Source organism: Dermacentor andersoni, chromosome 4 (genome assembly GCF_023375885.2).
Source record: "Dermacentor andersoni chromosome 4, qqDerAnde1_hic_scaffold, whole genome shotgun sequence".
Lineage (NCBI taxonomy): Eukaryota > Metazoa > Arthropoda > Arachnida > Ixodida > Ixodidae > Dermacentor > Dermacentor andersoni.
This window is the reverse complement of record NC_092817.1, coordinates 214,258,613-214,283,338: the sequence shown is the minus strand read 5'-3', so window position 1 is coordinate 214,283,338 and position 24,726 is coordinate 214,258,613. Positions and strand designations below refer to the sequence as shown.

At 43.8% G+C, this 24,726-nt stretch overlaps 1 protein-coding gene across 1 annotated transcript in view; it reads right to left on the bottom strand.

Moving 5' to 3' along the window:
- Positions 1–24,726, bottom strand: part of LOC126538462 (DNA mismatch repair protein Msh6-like) — a 463,753-nt gene that overhangs the window by 36,484 nt on the left and 402,543 nt on the right. Inside the window, exons 26-29 of the mRNA XM_050185304.3 lie at positions 20,221–20,313; positions 11,000–11,087; positions 6,376–6,465; positions 3,329–3,483 (exon numbers count right to left, since the gene is read on the bottom strand). Of these exons, the coding sequence (XP_050041261.2) occupies positions 3,329–3,483; positions 6,376–6,465; positions 11,000–11,087; positions 20,221–20,313 (426 nt within the window). The remainder of the gene's footprint in view (positions 1–3,328; positions 3,484–6,375; positions 6,466–10,999; positions 11,088–20,220; positions 20,314–24,726) is intronic.

Here is a 24,726-nt window from a genome sequence, read left to right as displayed (position 1 = left end):
TACAATGCCGACGAGACAGCTCTATTTTATCAAATGCTTCCGGGCCGCACGCTAGTGTTAAAAGGCGATGACTGCCGCGGTGGAAAGCAGAGCAAGCTCCGCATAACGATTCTGCTGTGTGCCAACCTTGACGGCACAGACAAGCGAGTCCCGCTAGTTGTCGGCAAAAGTGCCCGTCCCAGGTGTTTTAAGGGAACGAAGCGTATGCCCGTGAAGTATGTGGCGAATTCCAAAGCGTGGATGACTCGGCCAATATTTTCTGAGTGGTTAAAGGAATTTAACCAGGACGTCAAGCGGCAAGGCCGTCAAGTTTGCCTACTGCTGGACAATTGCTCGGCGCACCACGTCGAGGGCCTGCAGCTGTCGAACATCGAACTGCATTACTTCCCGGCCAACTGCACGTCCCTAATACAACCCCTGGACAAAGGGGTCATTAACAGTTTTAAATGCTGTTACCGGCGCCGACTAATCCTGAAAATACTTCTCGACATCCGTCTGGAACGGGAGATGAAGATCGACATTTATCAAGCAGTCGAGATGCTTGCTGCCTCCTGGCAAGAGGTCAGGGCAGAAGTTATCGCGAATTGCTTTTTAAAGGCCGGAATAGCCAAAAACGCACGGGCTGGTGCCGACGAGGAGGAGGAAGACCTTTCTACTCCGTCCAATGTGGCCGAAGCGTGGAACGAGCTATGTACTAACGGTGGTGTACCCGACGACGTTGAACTGACTGACTTTTTGTTTGCCGACAACGCCGCCGTGACTACAGAAGAAATGTCTGATGCAGCAGTAGCTGAAAGCGTGCAAAATCCAGATGGCGGTGATGATGGTGCTTGTGAGGCAGATCCGTGTGACGTGCCTACTGCAAAGGAGGTGATGAACGCAATGGACGTTATGCGCCGTTTCGTCGGCTCGCTCGACGATGAAGGAGCTCTACACGATTTAGCCTCTTTGGAGCGGCGTGTTGTGCCTACACTCGTGCCGAAGAAGCAAGCGGAAATTACGCAGTTTTTTAGTGTAAAATAAATGATTGAAGGGTGAGTTCACCTTCACGGATATATTGAGCTATTTGGTTTCGTTTCTGCATCATTCGTACGAGCCTTCACGCGAAACCTGCATGTAACGAAAACCTGCATGTAACGAAAAATTGCGAGCTTTTGTCAACTTCGTTATATCCAGGTTTAACTGTAATACTTTGCCTGGCTGGCTTTTGCCAAAGTTTGGTGGTCCTGTGCAAAGGCCCAGGCATCGCGAAGGTACACATCCAGTTCAGCAGCTAGGGCATGAGGCGCAGGAGGGGACACCTCGGTGCTAGCTGCCCGATTGTGATGGCTCCACGGGTTCTGTAGTTCCCGCTCATAGCACAAGAAGGCAGGCGTAAAGCCAGTAATTACACTTTCAGACATGCCCATTGCAAACGCCACTTCGGGCAGCCTTTTGTCCCAGTCCCTGTGGGAAGTGCAGTAGCTCACCAGGCATTGTTTAACCATTGCGTTATGGTGCTCCACAGTCTGTCCTGCTGGTCTGTATGGGACTGTGTGGCTCTCCTTGATTCCCCAGTGCTGGAGAATGCCTTTCCACAGTTTGCTTATGAATGGTTTGCCATTGTTGCTAAATATGGAGCTAGGCACACAATGCCGGCAAAAAAGTTGATCATTTTATCGATGATCAATTTGGAGGTAGGCACAAGAATCTTATTTACTTTGTTAGATAGCGATGCACTTGGCACGGGATGGTCAGGTATTTTTTTGGTTACGCGGATGTATCAAGCTCGTTAAATTTATTGGAAGGAGAATTTCAGTTCATTAAAACGATGTTTTAGAAACACAGATCTCCATAAAGATTTCAAAAAGAATTGCATTTACTTTGTTAGATAGCGATGCACTTGGCACGGGATGGTCAGGTGATGTACCAAGCTCGTTAAATTTATGGGAAGGAGAATTTCAGTTCAATAAAACGATGTTTTAAATACACAGATCTCTATAAAGATTTCAAAAAGAATTTTATTTACTTTGTTAGATAGCGATGCACTTGGCACGGGATGGTCAGGTATTTTTTTGGTTACGGGGATGTATCAAGCTAGTTAAATTTATTGGAAGGAGAATTTCAGTTCATTAAAACGATGTTTTAAATACACAGATCTCCATAAAGATTTCAAAAAGAATTGCATTTACTTTGTTAGATAGCGATGCACTTGGCACGGGATGGTCAGGTGATGTACCAAGCTCGTTAAATTTATGGGAAGGAGAATTTCAGTTCAATAAAACGATGTTTTAAATACACAGATCTCTATAAAGATTTCAAAAAGAATTTTATTTACTTTGTTAGATAGCGATGCACTTGGCACGGGATGGTCAGGTATTTTTTTGGTTACGGGGATGTATCAAGCTAGTTAAATTTATTGGAAGGAGAATTTCAGTTCAATAAAACGATGTTTTAAATACACAGATCTCTATAAAGATTTCAAAAAGAATTTTATTTACTTTGTTAGATAGCGATGCACTTGGCATGGGATGGTCAGGTATTTTTTTTTGGTTACGGGGATGTATCAAGCTCGTTAAATTTATTGGAAGGAGAATTTCAGTTCATTAAAATGATGTTTTAAAAACACAGATCTCTATAAAGATTTCAAAAAGAATTTTATTTACTTTGTTAGATAGCGATGCACTTGGCACGGGATGGTCAGGTATTTTTTTGGTTACGGGGATGTATCAAGCTTGTTAAATTTATTGGAAGGAGAATTTCAGTTCATTAAAAAGATGTCTTAAATACACAGATCTCTATAAACATTTCAAAAAGAATTTTATTTACTTTGTTAGATAGCGATGCACTTGGCACGGGATGGTCCGGTATTTTTTTGGTTACGGGGATGTATCAAGCTAGTTAAATTTATTGGAAGGAGAATTTCAGTTCATTAAAACGACTTTAGAGAAGTTTGAACCTGATCCCCTTCCATCGGAGAAGATTCAGATAACCTTTTGTCAAGTTGAGTGTACGTCTGTTGAAGGTTATTTATCAATGTTTCTATGTTAGACAGTCGGACTTTCATTTCTGAAATATCATTATGGATAACAGTTTGACCTTCAAGCAACTCTTCAAACAATTCTTTCTGCGTGGTACCTGGGTTTGATTCAGTGTCCCCACAGAGAAGCAACTTGCACACAAGAAGACATTCATAGGCAAGGTCTAAACACTTCTGTGCTAACTCGTACAAACTAGGCCAACAAGTCCTACTTAGGCTTGTGCGTTAGGGATGAGCACAAAACATGTGGGCAGTTCAATTTTTATGAAGCAGCTAGGTCAGCATGTTCCTCGGAAACATCACCAGTACCATGTGTGCCAGCTGCACAGCCGGGTGGTGCTGGAAGCCCTGCACCAGGTGGTGGTAGTGGGTGGAGAACACCGTGCGACAACAGATGGCCGACGCCAGCTCCTGAACCACGGCATGCGCCAGGGCCATGCCGTCGTGCGTGGATGTGCCCCGGCCTGGAATTTTTTTCAGGTGTCCACTTATATTTGTGTGAGAGCAGAATTGAATTAATTTCACAATTTATGTTCTTCCAGTGTTTGTTTGGCCAGGCAGAAATATCACAGCCAAGTATTAATTAACAAGATTAACAATTTACCTAAGCTTCATGCTGCAAGCCCAGCTCTGGTATATTGAGCTTCGAGTGTGCGACTTTCATTTGTGTTGAGGATCAAATTAGGCAACATAAAAAAAAATTTTAAGGAAACTATGGAACAAAACGGCAAATGAAAATTAAACTTGAGAAAACAATTTTTACAAGAATTATAGATTAAAAGGATTCATTTTCTGAGGCTGCAGTAATATCTTTTGCTCAGAGAATATACAAAGGCACATGCATCTGCAGCAAATCATTTGAGACCAATGCCCATGCATCAGTACTATTGCACTTGAGGCAATTATGGCTTTGAGGTCGTTTTAAAAAGGGTTTCTAAATAAGCCTCCTGTTCTTCCATGCAATACGTTCTATACCGAATTATGCTGCAATAATTTAGGGTTCCTTCAACAGGACTGACAAAGGAACAAATACAGAGAAAAGCAGAGGGCTTTGTTCATAATACACATATCCAAACTTCAATAACTTCATAATCTACTAGCACCGTCTGTCGACTTTCAGGTTAATGCAATTATGACACTCCGCAGTAACAACCACTGTGATCTAGTAGCTGCCATGATTGCATCAATCATTACATGGGATTCCTGCTCTCCATGGCAGGTGAGATTACAGAAAACCTTGCATCAAACACTCAGCTGCAACTATAGCGTTATTAAATTAGGTTCAACCGCATACATACAACTGGTACAGTTGTATTTTTAAATTTGTCGTGACAAGAAACGTCTGAATATTTTTTTATTTTCTAATTTCGACCTGCACACTGCCACTGCACCTATACTCCACCTCACAAGCCGTTTGCGGCACTGTGGAACACATCTCGAGGGACCTGGGAGGTCCCTCGAGATGTGTTCACCTGCACCACATCGTCTACTCACTGTCTGCTTGCCATCCTGTCAATACACACTCCACGGTCGGTGGATTGACGTAACAAATCTTTTGGCATTGTAACCATAGGCTGCATCTACATCAATGTGACAGGTGGGCTTTGCTTCATCTATAAGCTTTCTCAGCAGTTCCTTGCTGCCTCCTTGGCCAAGAGTAGGAGTGAACGGCCCTCTAGATATGTTCACCCATGCTGCACTGTCTGCTCGGCTTCTATTTAGTGTTTGTTCGCCAATGTGATCACATACCACACTGGAGCAGACTAGTAAATTATTGATGCAGTGAACAATTAGGCATCTATAGCATTCCACATCGTCAATGCATCACCAGTGCTGTGGCACCATGTGCAAACTGGAAATCAAACCACTTTTACGATTCGATGATACCTCTGTAGTCCTAGCAGTGTCAAAACAAACAGCTTATTGAGTAATTACGACAAAACATACCTAATGCTTTGTCTTCAGCATGAGACGAGATTAAACAATGACGCATCTTACCACTTATTTCTTTATCGTGATGGCGCGTCCACACGTGGTCGTGACGGCAACGTGACGTCAGGGAGAAGAGCGTTATGTTGAGCCACCATTGATAGGTGCTGGTACAGCGAAGTACGTAGCAGTGAAGCAGCGACAATCAGCGGCAGTTCTGCAGAAGTGGGCTTCACGCGTAATTAATAAATGCTTGTCATGTTGCTATCAGTATTGCTCCTTTATATCGATGTCTTCGTGTACAGATGTTCTTTCCCTCACATAACTATGTTGTGTGCTTGAATATTCCCTTTATTCATGGCCAGCAGTTTCACAGGAGCTCTGAGGACCAACAGAAGATCGAATTTTTAAGGTAACAGAAATGGCTGCGTCTGCAGGTGCACGACTGGTGTTCCAAGTGCAAGGTGCGAGCTGAGAGCCAAAGCATGGGCAGTATTAAAATGACACAAGATGCATGTCTGAAATATTGTCACGTGGTGGTGACGTTGAAGAACACAGTAGCAATACTGTGAACGTCAAAGCAATATGGTTTTTTGGATTCTGTCGCATGAGTGCGCTCTTGTGATCGGATGTTGGTGGTTCTACCACATGGTGCTCACTGCGCATGTTCCTCTAGTTACAGCTACATAAAAGGAGTGATGCAATAAAATGATGTCAGTTGAGAGTAGCGCCTTGTCCTGTCGTCTTTCTTGTGTGTGTTGTTTTGCGCTAAACAAAGTATTCATGGATTCGCACCAACTAGCTTCCAACGCATTGTGCTGACCAAAACTAACTTTTATTGGGCGAACCTCTGCCCACAAAACAGGCTACAATTATAGCACAATGATAGCGGCGAACACGGTCGGCGATCGTCGAAAATCTGATGAGCGGGTCAAGCGCGTCGGCTTTTATACAGCAGTCGTCGAATGTTCCAGACTAATCGTTGAGACCCGCATGCCTTCCACAAAGTTCTACACCATTCGCGTCACGCGATGAAATCAGATAACACAAGGTTCGGCGACAACAGACAGTGGATAGAAGCACTGATAACTTTCCAGAAACTTCAAATACATGCAGGCGCCTCCCGTGCTGTGCGATAACATTTGTTAGGCATCGAAACGTGGTCGCCCGATAAAGATAAGTACACGTGTGAATATCATGAAATATCAAGCTGATATAAATCCCAAGGTCTTATTTTTCCATGCTGCAGGCATGCTCTATACCCAATTGCAACCTCTCACCCCTACTGTAATGTCAACTGGGCCAATGCCCATTTCAAGTAACTCAAGTAACATTAAAATAACTAAACGACCACTGCAAAGGTTTCTTTGCCGGGCGCTCAAAAGCAGCAAAGCTGATCCCTTGGCTAAACACAGCCACGAACTTACCTAGCTCATCAAGCAACACCAAAGAGTGTTGGCTGGCATGCCGCAAGATTGCCGAAGTCTCGTTCACTTCCACAAAGAAGGTGCTCTCACCTGCAAACAGAGAAGGTTCCTACCTCAAGTGGTTGCAACGTTTAGTGCACACAACATGCAATTATCCTTTCTGGAGTTGCACTGTGCATACATTTCATGCTTCCATCTGGCATTTTTTGCTCGTTTGAGTAACCATCATCATCAGCCTAATTTATGTCCACTGCAGGACGAAGGTGATCTCCAATTTTTCCTGTCCTGCACCAACCGATTCCAACTAGCGTAATATGTTTGTAGCTATGTTATGTTATTGATAAACTCATTGTTGGATCTGGTGTTTGTGTCAGATAAAATAGGTGCTTATACCGTTAACGTTGCGAATGGTATCTCTGACCACAAGATGATTATTGTTTCAATCACAAGGGGAACGAGTGTTTGTTTCAGGCCCTACATCCCTGTCCCATTCCATTCCACTACATCCCATTCTTCTTTTTTATGTTCTGTTGCACTGTCACAAACATAGAAGCAGTTTTGTTTTTGTCATGGTTGTAGTTCTGTTGCAGGTGCCAAGTGTTCACAGCACCTCTACGTGTATTGGTAGCCATGTTGGTTTGGCAATTATAACGCACATTTCTTGTTCAACATCGCAACACGATAGGACTAAAAAAATTTTTTCAACTTTTTTACATGCACTGACTGCAGCTTCTGGCACTGACAGGGTCAACTGCCTCTGCAGCCACCACTTGAGAGTGGGCAACCCTAGTTCCATGGCACTCTGGCTAAGCTAGCGGGGTTCCCCAAGGCCAAAAAAATTTGAGAGCCCCTCTGCCCTAAGGGATCCTCTACACTTTCGTCATGTCACCAACAAAAATGATGTTGACAAAAATAATGGATGGTTGTCTATTGCCTTTCTTTCTTGTGCGGTCTCTTTCATTGGAAATGTTTTTCAAGATGGACATAGTATATATCTTAAGCATTGCTTTCACACAAATATTCTATCATGATGTGGATATACTGACAGGTGGAGAAAAACAAAACAGACACTGACCGAGCTGAAAAATATAAAAAGATGTTTCGGCTTCCACACAAAACAAGGTTTCTGTGAACAAGGCTCCCGTGTGGGAGCCAAAACAGCAAGTTCTTAAATAATTTTTTCACCTCGGGTGCCTGTTTTGTTTTTTGCGATTATTCTTCCTGGCCAGACGAGATTTCGTCCGATTTCGTAAGTACTGACATGTGACTGTGCTCCTCTAAACCTGCATCCTAAACTTATACCCCGACACAGTTGTGTCCTGCCTACATAAGTGTGCAGGATGAATACTGTCTACGAGTATGTATATACAAACGCCTTCTACTTGAAGCCAATGTGAAGCAACATCTTTCTACACCAGTTCTTCTTCATCATTGCCTCTATGGCAGGCACTCTGCACACATAGCACAGCTGTGAACCAACAAGACTCACTGCTCAGATAATGTCTGTATTTGGGGATATAAAGTTACGGCCCGCAAGCATTGCCATTCTCTATGTGGCACAATATTTTAAACGCATAGTAGCACATGCAGGGATCATTTGGGAAGGATTTGTGCATTGTACAAGTACAGCAGACCTTCGATGTGTCACATTTTTCCTCTTGCCATTTTGTTGCCTAAATGCCAATGCCACAAATACACAATGTACCATAAAGAAAGCGACAGATCCTTAAGAGTCCCAGGAAAAAAAAAAAAATGCTCTCCTGAGAAAACTGAAAGAGCACAAAAGAGCAGTTGATGCAGCAGACCTGCTTTGAAAATGCATTGCTACAGAACAACTCTAAAAACAGGCACCTTCCTATCTAGCCTAGTGACCCAATTTCACTTCACTTATAATACCTTAAACCCTGGCCTAGATTTCCTGATGTAGGAGATGGAGATCAACTCAGGTCCAGAGGCCAATGTTTTATCATAAATCAAAGCTGTTTACGAAACCCATAAGATAACAGTGCTTTATCCCCAATCACCTATCATACTGTTCGGCGATTTCAACTTTCCTGCCATGGATTGGTCCAATATAGCTGAAACAACGTAAAAAAACAATGTCGAAAGTGATTTCCTTAATACATGTCTTACGTTTGGCTTAACACAAATCGTCAGTAACCCCACGCGCCACAATGATAAGTCCTGTAACATATTAGACCTTATCCTCACTTCTCACTCTAATAATGTTTCACCACTGACACATTTACCTGACCTTAGCAATCATTCAGTGCTACATACCTTATTCCAATGTGACATTCCTGCCTTCACGAAAACTAGAAAAACTATTACGCTTTACGACAAAGGCAACTATACTGATATGAATATTAAACTAGCGGAATTTGCCAGCTCGTTCTTTACCAGTTTCTTAGAACGTTCTGTTAAAATCAACTGGCTTCTTTTCAAAAATAAAATGCATGAGCTGATAAAAACTTACATATCTACTATCACTGTAATAAAAAGCACTCATCACCTTGGTTCAATACGACACTAAAGCGTCTCAACAATAAAAAGAAAAGGCTTTACCGTGCTGCTAGGCATTCTAACTCTGAGTGCGCATGGCAGAAATACTACACTGCTGAATAAACGTACCTATCCCTTGCTAGTCAAGCAAAACGCTCCTTTTTTTTCGACTACCCTACCAAACATCCTGAGAAATAACTCAAAAAAATTCTGGAATATTATAAATCCAAAGCGTTCGCAGCCACTTGCACTGTGCGACGAGAAAAATAAGCCTACTCCTGATCACGAAATCGCCGAAGCACTTAATCATGCATTCTCTTCCGTATTTACGAATTAACCTAAAGGTGAACCCTGAATTCTCACTTTTCAGTTACCATGCAATACTCGCAATGACCTTCAGTTCTGATGGAATCAAGAAATGCATTGACTGATGTGAAGCTGTCGTCTTCACCTGGCATCAACGGTATTAATTCCCAAGTCTTAAAAAATACTAAATATGTTACAGGTGAGATGTTATGTCATATTTTTCAGCAATCTTTATCATCAGGAGTGGTGCCGGACGACTGGAAGGTGGGTAAGGTTATACCAGTCCCAAAGAAAGGTCCTTCATCATCATGTAGTAGCTACTGCCCAATTTCTCTAACCAGCATCTGTTTGAAACTAATAGAACATGTGCTTTACTCCCACATTGCTACATTCCTAATGTCTGTCAGTTTCTTCCACTTTAACCAATATGGCTTCCGTAAAGGTTTATCTTGTGATAGCCAATTAGCACTCTTTATAAATGACATAAGCTCTAACCTTGATCAAAACATCCCAGTTGATGCCCTCTTTGTAGATTTCGAAAAGGCTTTGACAAGTTTCCGCAACAACAACTTCTCTTAAGACTTTCTCGCTTGCACCTTAATCCCCTTGTCTTGGGCTGGATACGAAATTTCTTGACTAACAGACAACAGTTTGTGTATGCTAACAACCACTCCTCCTTTAAAAGCCCTATTCTCCCCAGTGTACCTCAAGGCACAGTTCTCGGGCCCCTCCTCTTCCTTATATATATTAATAATTTACCGGCTAATCTTTCTTCTAACATTCGCCTTTTTGCTGACGATTGTGTCATTTATCGCCCAATCCTAGCCGATACCGACAACCACACATTGCAAGATGATCTAGACAAAGTTACCATTTGGTGCAGCATGTGGCTAATGTCACTGAACACTACAAAGACTTTACTAGTACCTTTTCATCGATGGAAGCTTCACCATACTCCTAAGTACGTTCTCTGCAACTCGGAAATATCATCTGTGGAGTCATGCAAGTACCTTGGCCTTACACTCTCAAATAAGCTTTCTTGGTCCCCTCATATTACGAACATCACTAACGAAGCCAATCGCACGCTTGGTTACTTCCGCCGCAACTTGCGCTTCGTACCGCCATCCTTAAAGATACTAACTTATCTCATTTTTGTCAGACCTAAGCTAGAATATGCATGCTCTGTTTGGGACCCGCAACAAACCACCCTTTCTAACACTCTAGAAGCAGTTCAGAATCATGCAGCTCATTTTGTTTATTCTGATTATTCTTACCACACTAGTGTCTCTCAGCTAAAATTAAAAGGAGGAATTTCCAATCTATATATAAGGCGTCATGTTTTCAGACTGTGTCTTTATCACAAATCTTATCATTCTGCTCCTGGTACTTCAGCCATCATTCCAGCACATGGTCAATCTTGCCGATTACGTCACGAAAAATCTGTATATCCTCCGCCTGCCCGGACCGCTGCGCACCTACATTCTTTCTTTGTGAAGACTGCCCGGGACTCGAATGACCTTTCCGCCGATGCCGTGCACCACTCCAATCCACATCATTTCGAGGCTGCCATTGAGTCCACATTCCATTGAAGTGTTCACCCGCCCCTCATGTAATACCCCACACCGGGGCCTTTGAGGTAATAATAAATAAATAAATAAATAAATAAATAAATAAATAAATAAATAATAATGAAAATGGTTGTGCCACTTCAAAACAAGTCCAAAAGAAAGCTGAAATGTACACAACAGTTTATTTTGGAATTTCAACTGTAAATCGGCTAGACCAAGTCTCATCTACTGGAAACAAGGATCCTCACCAGAAGTGATTCTGTCACTTGCTCCCAACCGAGTGAAGATGCGGTCGACAGGGGTGAGTTCACAGGCATCTGCTGGCACACGAGCTCCCTGGAATTGGAAGCCACTAGTGCAACAACAGTCTGCTCTAAGAGAGCACTTAACATTACAAAATATGAAGAAGCCCCTGACGGGCTCTTAGGAGAACACGAACGAAGGGTATAGAAATCACTGCATGTATTTTTGAGTATACGATTCCTGCATTTTCAACATTTTAGAAACCCATGCAGGTTGCATAAATGTGGGAGAGCCACAAGTATAACACCATGTCTAGCTAAAAGACAGTCAACCATCTTACAGAAAGAAAAAAGGGTTATGGCACATAGAACTGGCTAAAAAAGCAAGTGCGAACTGCATTGTCAAATAACAGTGCAAGTGACCAAAGATTGCTTTAATCATTGAGATGTAATGCTGCTAACACTTCCATGTGCAGCATTTGTGATGATGACTCCTGCTTCTCGTGCTGCAAATGTAAGCTGACATCAGAGAACATGACAGTGCCATAACGCTTCAGAAAATACACATGGTTGAAAAATGTTGGTAAAAAGAAAGGACGTTCTGTCATCGAACACATTTATGGCTACTACTTCTTTGCCCGAGTATCTCACAGCACAGGCACTGCAAACAGCAATGCTTGGGCACAAGACAGGCAAACCATTTGCCCTGATACTCTTGGTGAATATCTCTATAATGAATACCTTTTTTGCACCATCTTTTTACATTGTGAAGCAAAATGGGCTCATTGGTCGACGCTCATCCTGTGCAACAAGAAAGAATAAACACAGTGGAAGCACCAGACAAGAGCTTTCCCATAAATGAAAAATTTTACTGAAAAGAAAAAAAGAAGAGAAAGAAATATATAGAATTATATATGAACATAGAAGTAATGATCATGCAAGAAGAAAAATGAATGGCAATGACGCAGTTGGTAATGTCGGCTCTAGTCCCAGTGCATTTCAATCTAAACAAACCACTGTGTCTCAGCTCCGATTCCTCTCCATATGGAATCGGCATAGTTTTGGCACATCGAGGGGCTGATGGTCGAGAACCACCCATTCTCTTTTCATTCAAGTGTTTTGTCATGCTGAGCAAAACTATAGCTAAACTGACAAGGAGGTGTTAGACTTCCTACTAGCCATTGCTACCAGCGCCTGTGGGGCATCCCTTTCACTGCCTGCATGGATTAGGTACCCCTGCTGGGATAGCCAAGTGCTGACAAGTACGTTTCAGTACAAACCAAAACGTACTTGTCAGCATAAGGTACTTCTGATATGGCCACCATATCAGGAGTAATATCAGGACTACCTTAGCAGCTTGTTTGAAGCTGTTCAGAATGGAGCAGCCACATTCATTTGACCCTCTGACCGTATGACCATCTTTCTAGCATTACCCAAATAAAAAGACATTTTCCTTCAGTCATTGGAAACTCACTGTGCGATTGTTCTTCTATTAAATTTCACAGGTACATTTTTTATATCAATAAATCTCACCGTCTGCCGATTCGTGCACCTGTGCGCACGTCACTACACCTTATTCACAACACAAGCAGGGTGTCTACCAAGTTCACATTTCCAAATTCCCTGAGTGATGCAGAACTATATTTTATGTCAAGACGGGCTGGAACCATATCGCCCAAGGCTGTCACTCTCTAGTAAGCATATGAAATCAAAAAACGACCTAATCTAATATGAATACTAAGTATAATAACAATAATAATAATAATAATAATAATAATAATAATAATAATAATAATAATAATGCCTTTATTTTCCATCCCAAGGATGGGGAGGCAGCGAGAAAAGGCTGGATTTCCAGCTTGACCGGCTCTCGCCTCCCCGATACAAATGCATGATTTTTAGAAAAAAAGGCAAACAGTACAGGCAATGAGCACAGACAAAAAGGAATATCACAATACATAAACAAATGACAATTTTTACACAAATGTACAATTCCAAAAAAACAAAGCGATGTGCATAATATTGTTACGGTGAAGTGAAGGAAGAAGTGGAATTGGACTAGAGGAAGAGGAAGTCTGGCAGTTGCCTGAACGCCATATACACCATTTGTAGATATACGTTATTTTACACTTGTGGGCCTGCTTTCTTCCTGCAACATTTTGTGGAAGGTGCGGGGTACAACCACGGAACTTCGCAGCGGATGTCATCTACCTGCCGCCACAATGGCAAATCAACCGACACAAGTGACAACACCTTGGCAGCCCGTGCCAACGGTCATCCTCACTCATCCGCGGGACCCGGGGACATTTTGTGGCATGGACAACGCCGACGTCGATGACTGGCTTATGATGTACGAGCGAGTGTGCGACAACAACAGGTGGGATCCAACAATGATGCTAGCAAATGTGATATTTTATCTGAGGGGAACTGCGAAGCAATGGTACGACACACATGAAGCTGACCTAACTAGCTGGAATGTCTGCAAAGAAAAAATGTGAGACCTATTTGGCAGACCTGTCGTTCATCAGCTGGCAGCAAAAAAAGAACTTATGTGCCCCGCTCAGACGTCCACAGAATCCTATGTCGTGTCCATACAGGATGTGCTGGCCCTCTGTCGCAAGGCTGATAACAACATGACCGAGGCAGACAGGATTGGTCACCTACTGAAAAGTATTGCAGACGATGCCTTCAATCTCCAGATGTGTAAAGATTGTGCCACAGTTGATGCAAATATAAAGGAGTGACGGCGCTTCGAACAAGCGAAGGGCCGCCGCATCGCTCAAACTTTCAACCGATTGCCCAATACCGCCGCGACATCTTGCGAAGACCCGCCGCGGTTCGTTCAGCCCACAGGACCGGAAGAAATAATGCGCATCATTCGCTGTGACCTTGAGGCCATGGCCCCGGCTCCAGTTCGTTCATACTGTCGGGAAAGCGTACCCGCTATCTCCCTTATACAAGCGGTCGTTCAGGAGGAAATAGCAAGTTTGGGCATTCCATCTCTCTGCTTGGTCCACCATACAAACACCTACCAAATTTGTCCAACCGCTCGTTCCCAGACGCAAAGCTTTCTGCCACTCTGTCGCAACCCAGCTGACTGACGCAGAGCAGATGATAAACCCATCTGTTTTAATTGAAAGAGCGTAGGTTAGGGCGTGTTGGTATTCCATAACCGAGGTTTTTTACTGCACGAAAAGGGACGAAAGACAGTGGAAAGACGGCAACTCCAACGTCCAACTTGTGCAAGGCCAGCTACTGTGGTTCTGAGAAGCCCAGTTGCCAGACAAATCACAAAGAAGCCTACGTTCATTGTGAGAACAATATCGTGTATGAACTGCCCCTGTCGTGCGGCAAAAAATACATCGGCCAGACGGGAAGGTACGTAAATGACAGGTTGCATGAACACGCAAATAATGTGCGAACTGGAGGAGTGGGGCATCTGGCTTTTCACTGCAGAAAGCATGGGTGCAGTCCCATTTATAAACAGTGCACCGTGATAGGAAGACGCCCAGCGCAAACAACACGTGAGATTATTGAAGCAGCGAAGATCGCTAGTTTAGGGAGCGCTTGTGTTAACGCGCCTTCAATAAATCTTTCAAGAAAAGAATTCGATTTTTTAAACGTGACACAGAGGGTGGCTTGATGGAGATTACATTTTAATCTTTCAATTACAAAAAAATTTTTTTTGGCTATGCATGGTCGTTCTTTCATCTTTGATATCATCTTAACTTTCCATTAAACATGTCTCGTTGCTGGCTCATTTGACTAGAAATCAGTACATATGCGCATGCGTACGGTGGTGTGTGTTATCTATATATATGTGCACCGCTTCGTGGAATAAAACAATTGTTGGACGTTAGCGCTGTGTCCGCGTCTTGCCACTGTCTTTCGTTCCTTTTCGTGCGCTAAAAAACCTCAGTTATGTTTTAATTGTTCCTGTATTGGACACATCGCCCGTTATTGCTGCAACCACTGGTCGTCGCTTCCTCGGTGGTCGTCTCCGAGTCACTACCGCCAAGTACCAGACAATGATGCTTTCTCGCCCTATACGCCGACTGGGAACATCAACGCCGACAGTGCTCCACCAAGATCCAGGCGCTCCCCGTCTCCGCAAGGTCGTAGGTCTTGTTCGTCTCTCGTTCACCGCTCTTCGTCCCCTTCTGCAACCGGTCGCTTAGCTTCAGGAAACTAGGCGATGCAGCTCCCAGAGGTGAAGCTTCAACTCCGACCCGGCCCACAATTCCTCTGTTGACCCTGCCTACATGTGGAAACCTACTGGACATTGAAGTTGATGGCGTTCCTGTTAGATCTCTCGTTGATACAGGAGTGCAGCTTTCAGTTATGAGCGCTGCTCTCCACTGAAGGCTCAAAAAGGTTCTGACACCCGCCGTACCATGCACTGTGCGAGTCGCCGATGGGAGTACGTCACCTGTCCTTGGAATGTGCACAGCACGTGTGACCAGTGGGGGCCATTATACCGTTGTTCTAACCTGATCCACAGAAAGTTCACGCTGTGTGAAATTTTCCTGTACCTTGTTCAACAAACGATGTCCGTAGTTTTCTGGGGGCTTATGCTCTTATTTTCGGCGATTTGTAAAAAATTTTGCCGACATCGCTCACCCTCTCACTGACCTTCTTAAGAAAGACGTCTTTTTCTCTTGGCTTCCAACTTTCCCGATTCTGTCACGCTTTGACCCTTCTGCGCCCACTGAAGTACGAAGTGACGCGAGTGGTCATCGCATCGGCGCTGTCCTCGCTCAGCGTCAACAGGGCCAAGACCGTGTCATTGCTTACGCTAGCCGCCTTCTTTCCATGCCCGAGCAAAATTACTCCATTACTGAGAGAGAAATTTCGACCGTTCCTTTTCGGTCGGAGCTTCTGCGTCGTAACCAAACATCACTCCCTCTGCTGGCTCTCCTCTTTGAAGGACCCAACTGGACGAATTGCATGTTGGGCATTGCGTCTACGAGAATATACATTTTCTATTATGTATAAGTCAGGGCGCCTGCATAAAGACGCTGACTGCCTGTCCCGCAATCCCGTGGATCAACCGGACGATACCGATTCAGACTCTGACATCAGTTTTCTATCCCTCTCTGGCTTCCCACATATTGGCGACGAGCAGCGCAAGGATCCTGTTCTTCGAACACTTATGGAACGCCTAAGCTCCTCGCCCAATGACCCATCCCTTCGGATGTTCACCTTGCGCGATGGAACTTTATACCGTCGCAGCGTTTGTCCTGACAGCTCGGAGCTCCTCCTAGTCGTCTCCAAGCACCTTCGACTCGCCGTGCTCCAGCAACTTCACGACGCTCCTACTGCTGGACATCTGGGCATCACTCGTACTTACAACCACCTGCAGCGCCGCTTCTTCTGGCCCAACATTTATCGCTCTGTGAGCCGTTATGTTGCTTCTCGCGACCTGTGTCAGCGCTGAAAGACGCCTGCTATGCCTCCCACTGGTTTGCTTCAACCAATTGATATCTCTACAGAGCCCTTCTTCCGTGTGGGCCTCGACCTCCTTGGCCCCTTTCTAATTTCCATCAAAGAAAACAAATGGATTGCTGTAGCAACCGATTATGCCACGAGATATGCCATCGCACGAGCGCTGCCAACCAGCTGCGCTACAGATGTTGCCGACTTCTTAATAAAAGACGTCATCCTGCACCACGGCGCCTCTCATCAGTTGCTGACGGATCGCAAAATCGACGCTACGACCTTCGGCACCGAGACCATCGTTTTTCACCTGGTTCCCTTCCTTCTCTGGATGCCTTCAGGTCGCGTCGGCTTGTCGGAAAAACTACTTTCCCGTTATTCTGGTCCGTACCAGATCTTACGCCAACTGTCCGACGTGACATATGAGATCGCCCCAGTCAGTCAGCCTTCAGTGCCTCCCAACGTAACCAGCGATGTTGTTCACGTCACCAGGCTCAAGCCCTATGTCCCCCCATTAAGTGAGGCTGATGCTATGGTGAAGTGAAGGAAGAAGTTGAATTGGACTAGAGGAAGACGAAGTCTGGCAGTTGCCTGAACGCCATATACACCATTTGTAAATATACGTTATTTTACACTCTTGGGCCTGCTTTCTTCCCACAACATCATGTCGCACATTTCAAACAAAAAGTACCACCCTTTCGGGTATAACTGAAACAAAATGTCGCAAATCTTTTGGCCGAATGCGTTGGAGATCTAAATTGTAATTTTGGCAGAGGTTTAAGAAATATGGAAGAGAGCTTCTGAGCATATGTTTTCCGTAACCTGTTCTGAACGAATGCATGTGCCAAATATCGGTGTTTCTGGTTGCATACGTGATATTTCTTTTCTGCAGTGATGCCAGCTATGCAATGAATGAGACATTTTTTTTGAGCTCGGTAACGTATTTAGAAATTAGGAGGCATGCGTACAGATAATGAATGGGCTTTATGTTGTCTTTCATAAAGAGCGGTTTAGATGGGTGGTCATATGCTACATTGTATATTATTCTGAGCCTTCTTTTCTGCTGAGTGTGTAATTTTCGTAGATTCGTGAGGGATGTTTCCCCCCAGACCAAATGACAATAATTTAGATTGGAACAGAACAATGAATTGTGAAGGAGCATTTTCAATTTTGTAGGGAGGAGGTGCTCACGAGTGTAAATCGATTCAATGACACGTGACAGTTTAGATGCTACGTAATTTGTGTGATCATCCCATGCCATTTTCTCATTGAGAAGTGCACCTAGTACTTTAAAGGAATTTACTATCTCAATTTTAAAATTATTAACAATGATATCGTCGTTAATATGAACATCCTTTTTTTTTTAATGGTAAATAATGGCCTTTGCTTTCGAAGTGTTAATTTTTAGAGTGTTATATTTTGTCCACTTCTCAAGCTGCCTAAGGGCGCTGTATTTGCTTTCATGATCATTATCGAGGCAGATGAGGCTGAAAAGAAAAGTGGGTGTCATCAGCATATATGACCATTTTTATTTCTCTGTCTATCTGTATTATGTTGTTCACATATATATTAAAAAGGAACGAGCCCAAAATGCTGCCTTGCAGCACGCCAGAAGACAGAGCTTTAACATTGGATCGGAGACGGTTTATTTCAACATAGTGTTGTCGACTTCCGAGATAGCTGCTCAACAGCATCAATGACCTTCCTTGAAAGCCATATACGTGAAGCTTTTTTAAAACTGACTTGTGGTTAAAGTGATTAAAAGCCTTGGAAAATCTACATATATTCCTAAAGCTAAATTCCTGTCATCAAGAGATTTTAAAATGTATTCTTTTTGTTCCAATAGAGTGAGTTCGGTGGACCTGTCTTTCCGAAAACCAAATTGTGAAGGTGTCAGTATATCATGCTTGCTACAGAAATTATTCATCTGGGTCAAAATACTTTTTCAAGCCCTTTCAAGAAAACAGGTAGTATTGACAAAGGCCTGTAGTTTCCAAAGTCATTCTTGTCACCTTTCTTATAAACAACTGCTACTCTTGCAATCTGCATTTGCTGAGGAAAGACACCGGTTGCTAAAGGCTGAATATATGGGTGAGAAATGGTGCTATTACATCAGTAACATATTTCACAGGTACCACCTTAATACTTTCTTTATCACATCTCCCAGAATTATTTGATGCAAGAAATACGGTCTTTATTTCGGATTCAGTTACAGGACTTAGGAAACATGTCTCATCTATGGTACAATTTATGTAGTCCAGAGCTATCACATCGTAATCATTTCTCTGGAGATCAATTAAGGGATAATTAAACGCATCAGGCAATTTTCTGCCCAACAATTCTTCATTTTTCTGACTAATTTTTATAACCTGGTTTGAGAGGCAGCGAGGATTAAGCATACTATTTAACTTTTTCCACGTCACGGCATGATGGGCGACTTCAATGCCAGCGTAGGCAAGAAGCACACTGGAGACAAGTCAGTGGAGGAATATGGCATAGGCTCTAGGAATAGCAGGGGACAGTTATTAGTAGAGTTTGCAAAACAGAATAATATGCGGATAATGAATACCTTCTTCCGCAAGCGGGTTAGCCGAAAGTGGACATGGAGGAGTCCGAACGGCAAGACTAGAAATGAAATACTCTGCGCTAACCCTGGTATCATACAAGATGTGGACGCGCTCAGCAAGGTGCGCTGCAGTGACCATAGGATGGTAAGAACTCGAATTAGCCTAGACCTGAGGAGGGAACGGAAGCAGCTGGTACATAAGAAGTCGATCAATGAGTTAGCGGTAAGAGGGAAAATAGAGGAATTCCAGATCAAGCTACAGAACAGGCATTGGGCTTTAACTCAGGAAGAGGACCTTAGTGTTGAAGCAATGAAGGACAATCTTGTGGGCATCATTAAGGAGTGTGCAATAGAAGTCGGTGGTAACTCCGCTAGACAGGATACCAGTAAGCTATTGCAGGAGACGAAAGATCTGATCAAGAAACGCCAATGTATGAAAGCCTCTAACCCTACAACTAAAATAGAACTGGCAGAACTTTCGAAGTTAATCAACAAGCGTAAGGCAGCTGACATAAGGAACTATAATATGGATAGAATTCAACATGCTCTCAGGAACGGAGGAAGCCTAAAAGCAGTGAAGAAGAGATGAGGAATTGGCAAGAATCAGATGCATGCGTTAAGAGACAAAGTCTGCAATATCTTGACTACTATGGATGAGATAGTTGAAGTGGCTGAGGAGTTCTATAGAGATTTATACAGTACCAGTGGCACCCACGACGATAGAGGAAGAGGGAATAGTCTAGAGGAATTTGAAATCCCACAAGTAACGTCGGAAGAAGTAAAGAAAGCTTTTGGAGCTATGCAAAGGGGGAAGGCAGCTGGGGTGGATCAGGTAACAGCAGATTTGTTGAAGGATGGTGGTCAGATTGTTCTAGAAAAACTGGCCACCCTGTATACGCAATGCCTCATGACCTCGAGCGTACCGGAATCTTGGAAGAACACTAACATAATCCTAATCCATAAGAAAGGGGACGCCAAAGACTTGAAAAATTATAGGCCGATCAGCTTACTGTCTGTTGGCTAGAAAGTATTTTCTAAGGTAATAGTAAATAGAATCCGCAGAACACACAGTTCAGTCAGCCCAGGCAGCTTACATGCGAGCACTTCGTGTCACCACAGGAATGTCACTTATAGTCGCTGCTCAATTCAGCTGTACTGATGAAGGAAACTGTTCAGAGGTTCAACACTGACACTGGGGAGAGCGTTCAAGAAAGGAGTGAGTCACCATGTGGGCGATGATCACCAGCAGGCCAGCTTGACGCATAAGAGTGGACTTGCCGCCCATGTTTGGTCCCGTGAGGAGGCTCAGCACAGGAGCCTGCACAGAATGGCCCATAGTGTCTTTTGACATCTGTCCACACATGCACTAATTTATTTGGAAATCGCAGAGGCATCATTATTGTATGAATGCTGCTGTAGGGCAGTTCACTATATCACCAGTGCCTTGTCATAAAAAGAGAAAAATAGAAACATACATGCCAACCTGCAAACCTTAAAATTCGTAAGAATTCCGTGGACATGACACCAAGGGACGTGGTCTTAAAGCTGACACTTAGCAAAGCCATTTTTGGGATGCCACATACTCTATAAATTTCTTTGAGATGCATACGCATTCGTGACTCAGATTGACCTCCCATGCACAAACTCTGCACAAAAAGTGCTTGCGAGCCATGCTAACCTTTAGATACAGCATAAAAGCTTCAAGTCTGGGCCAGTTGGTAAGGGGCATCTTGATGGCATTCACAGGGCACCAGGGCAGGCACAGTGAAAGAGCACTCTGCCTGTCCTTTCTTTTCTTGCTGTGTGCGCACGTGAACGCCAGCAGCAAGCTAGGAATAGCACCAGAAGTTGACAAGCAACAGACTGTTTTTAGATTACAACGACTTTTTCAGTGAGTCTCTCGTTGGCAACTTCCACTTGTCAGGCAACTTATCTGCAAGTATAGACTTCCTCAAAGCAAGCAACCCACTTGCATCTTTTTACCATCAGAAGACTCCAAAAGAAGCCATGGAGACCAGAAAAACTATTTGGCAAATGGGATTTATTTTTTGTAAGACTAATTGAAATATTCGTAAAATCGTAAAACAAGCCCAAATTCATAAACTTTACTAGAAATTATGGATGGGTGGCAGATATGGAAAAGGAGAGACGAAAGACTTGTGCGACTTTGCAGAATTACAGCTTAATTTCCAGCCTGTATCTTTTGAGCAGTTGCAATAAAAATGTTAGCTTCCAGTAATTAACCACAAGCTTTAAACTGTTCCCCGCATATGATTAATCCATTTGAAATGTTACCCATGCGGAAAACTTCTGAGAACTTGCCTAATAAATGTTTAGTGAAGGCCAAACACTGCCTATCTACACATCTTCCACTTTGAATGCACATTGGCCATAATGTTCCCCCCCTTTTGGCTAAGTTTGATTTCAATGGCAGGTACAGTTCTCTCACGGCAGTTTTTAATAAATGAAGTGCTGTGCATAAACCAGACCTACAATGTTCTGGAGCGATCACATGAATAATTTATTACAAAAACCCACACACCATTTCCACAAAGTATAAACAAGTTGACTGATTAAGCTAACCAACGACACAGTTGGTGCCTCACACAATGTGTGAAATTAACAAGAAAACGAGGGTTTAGCAACTACTTGCGAAACCAGGCAATTCAAAGTATCACCACACATGACAGATATAACATGCCCCCTATTTTTGCTGAATGTGAACTGGGTTTTAGACGTGTGCACGAGCTCCAGGTTACCCGAAAGCCTACACCTGGCAGCTCTGGCAACCCGTCATTATGACTCGGGTCAGGCCTGGGCCACTGTATTGTTTTGTTTAATGAGCTGGGCATGTACAGAGCCAAACTTGAGACCAGAACAAGGGTGCTACGGCAGCATAGCACTTGAGTGTGACATGCTGAATGAGTTTGAAGAATTTGAAACACTTGTTTAAAGCCCGAGCCACTGCACAACTTGTTTTTGCTAATAAGTTACGATGGAGTTGTGTGCGTTTTCTGAATGTAGTAGGCTTTGAATGTTAAATTAGCTTTTAATTCGAAACAGTAAATAAAATTACATTCATCTTGGAAAACACTACGACAGAATCTTCTGCAACGTCTTCTGGTCTTGAAGGTATTCAAATAAAAATAAAGCCCATCTCCCGATGAATGTCAATGTTAATGCAATAAGCATCAAAGCAATGTAGCAACACATCCTACAACACACCCATTTATAACGACACCCCTTTTAAAAATATATCGGATATAACAATGAGCAGCCAATGCACCATCACCTTCTATATGTGTTCTATGGTAAAATAAAATGCTTACCGCCATGCTCCTATGCCACATTATTGGTTATAACACTTAGATCTGGTCATGGGATGTGTGATACTAAAGAAGAAATAATGCAAAATCCTGGAAAAAAAGACGGCACGACTGTCAATGGTACTGTGTTAGCATGAAATCAATATAGTGACACAACATATTGCCATCGTTGAAATGAGTTATGTATGAAGCGTTTACTGCAGTGGAATTTTTCTTTTGTGCTTGCCTAAGAACACTTGGCACCATCTGGCGCCACTGCTGCAAAGCCTGTGCGTGGCCTTCAAAATACATGCCGTGCCAGTGCGTGCAAATCCTGAGAAACGTGTCATGCGACAACCAGGCTGCCCTCTTGTGCTTCTTTCTGGACAGGCTGCCCCATCTACTGGCACTACTGTGAAGTGCGAGCGTGGCCTCCAAGACGAGAGGCGTGGTGCGCCGGTGCCTGCGAACGCTGACAATTGTTCCCATACTTGCTGCACACTCAGTGGCGCATACTCCGTGACCCAAGTTGGTGAGAGGTTCATTGAAGCGCGGCACACACCCATTGCATTTGCGGCGTAGCCTGTAAAGCATCGGCTTGAAAGGTGCTCATTGAAACCGGCACATACACAGCGCATTTGTGGCACAGCATGCTAATGCCTCTGGTTGCTGTCCTTGAGGAACACCTGCAACATGGGTTCGATTCCACTCAGCATTGGAGAAATTTAAGGAATATTTTTCATCATTGTAGAACAGCACTTACCTAGTGGCACATACCTAGTTAACCAACGAAACATGAGAAAGAATACAGGACAAGCGCGGGTCCTGTATTCTATGGCCTGCATTACATATTCTATGGTCCAGCACTTGTCCTGTATTCTGTGTTATGTTTCATACGTTTGTGTGCTGCCCAAGAAAGGAGAACATCAGCGTATGCAGACTGAAGGTCAGGAGCGATCATGCATGTGAAGTGGGTGGCAGGTGGGCATGACAATGAGGTGGACTCTGAAACCTCAAAACAATGCTCAGTTGTCAGTGCAGATATGGCACAATGGTCCAACAGAGCCAAATGGGTCAACAACGTGCTTTGCGGAACGACGTGCGGGAAAGATCCAAAGTAAAGAATAGGCAGATAGGTCCAATAGCTGGTGACATGGACGACTGTGTTCAGTCGAGTAACATGAAGCATAATGAGGATATCAATAATCAGGGATAAAATGTAATCACCGTCAGGTGGTGGCGGAAGAGATGACAGAGAAACATATGTGGCAGCGGCAGGCAAACAAAGATGGCGGAATGGAGGCGAGGCAGCTAGGCAGGGGAGTCGTCAGGGTTTTGTAGCAGTTCGAGGTGCAAAACTCCCATTGAGCAGTTGATTCGGGCAGGGTGGGATGTGAGGAAGTTGATGTCAATAAGGTTGTGAGGACAGCGCTGGAGCACCGTAAACAGGACGGATGTCTCATAATCAGCAATGATGACTAAAGTGGAACACATACCAAGGACGATCAGTGCACTACCATCCATAACAGACACGACAGGTGGCTCAGCAGGGGTTACCACTTTTTTCACATGGCAACGAAGATCTAAACTCATAATTGACACTTGGGCGCCTGTATCTATAACGGCTTTAATGGTTAGGCCGTTGACAAGGACATTAAGAAGATTGTGATGGTGAGAAATTGGAGACAGACGGTTTTCAATCCACGTCAGCAGTGTAGAGTTACCTCTGGCCGTTGCACCATCTAGTTTCCCGAGGTGGACCGGAAGGAAGGTGATGGAGAGTGGCGAGACGGAGGTGATCGGGACTAGTGGCATTCAGATGACGGCGAACGGCTATAAATGGGCTTGGGATGGTCGGGGTCAGCGCTGGGCTCTCAGGGATGGGTTGAAAAGGATTGATATTATCCCTCATGCTAAAGGGGTAGATAGAAACAGAAATTTGATTGCGCGGAGGAAGACCAACGGCTACGGCAGTGCCGAAATATGTAGACAGCGTGTCCACAGAGAAAGCAAATACACTAATCCCTCGTTATAACAAAGTCAGCAGGACGGCGAAGAAATTCGTTATAAGCAGTAATTCAATATAAGTGACCATGCCCTCGAGAAAAGCTAAAGCAGTTGTCTGTGTTGCATTTCACTGCTTTAAAGAGTTTATTTCAGTTTGGATGAGGGAAACCTGCATTCCGGCTTCAGCCAACAGTTTATTTTTTGAGCTCAAGCTCCTTGAAGAAAGTGGCGGTTGGCTTCCTTTCCCATTCATTCCTCAATGCATAGGTCTTTTCTGTTCTCACCCTCCTTCCACCGTGCGTTTGCCCCACAGACCATTTGAAGCATTTTCTTCGTCAGCTGTACGGTCAACGTACGATTTTTCGGACTCCCTAAGGGCAGCGAAAACGTCCGCAAGATCGGGCAGTCCGAAAAAATGA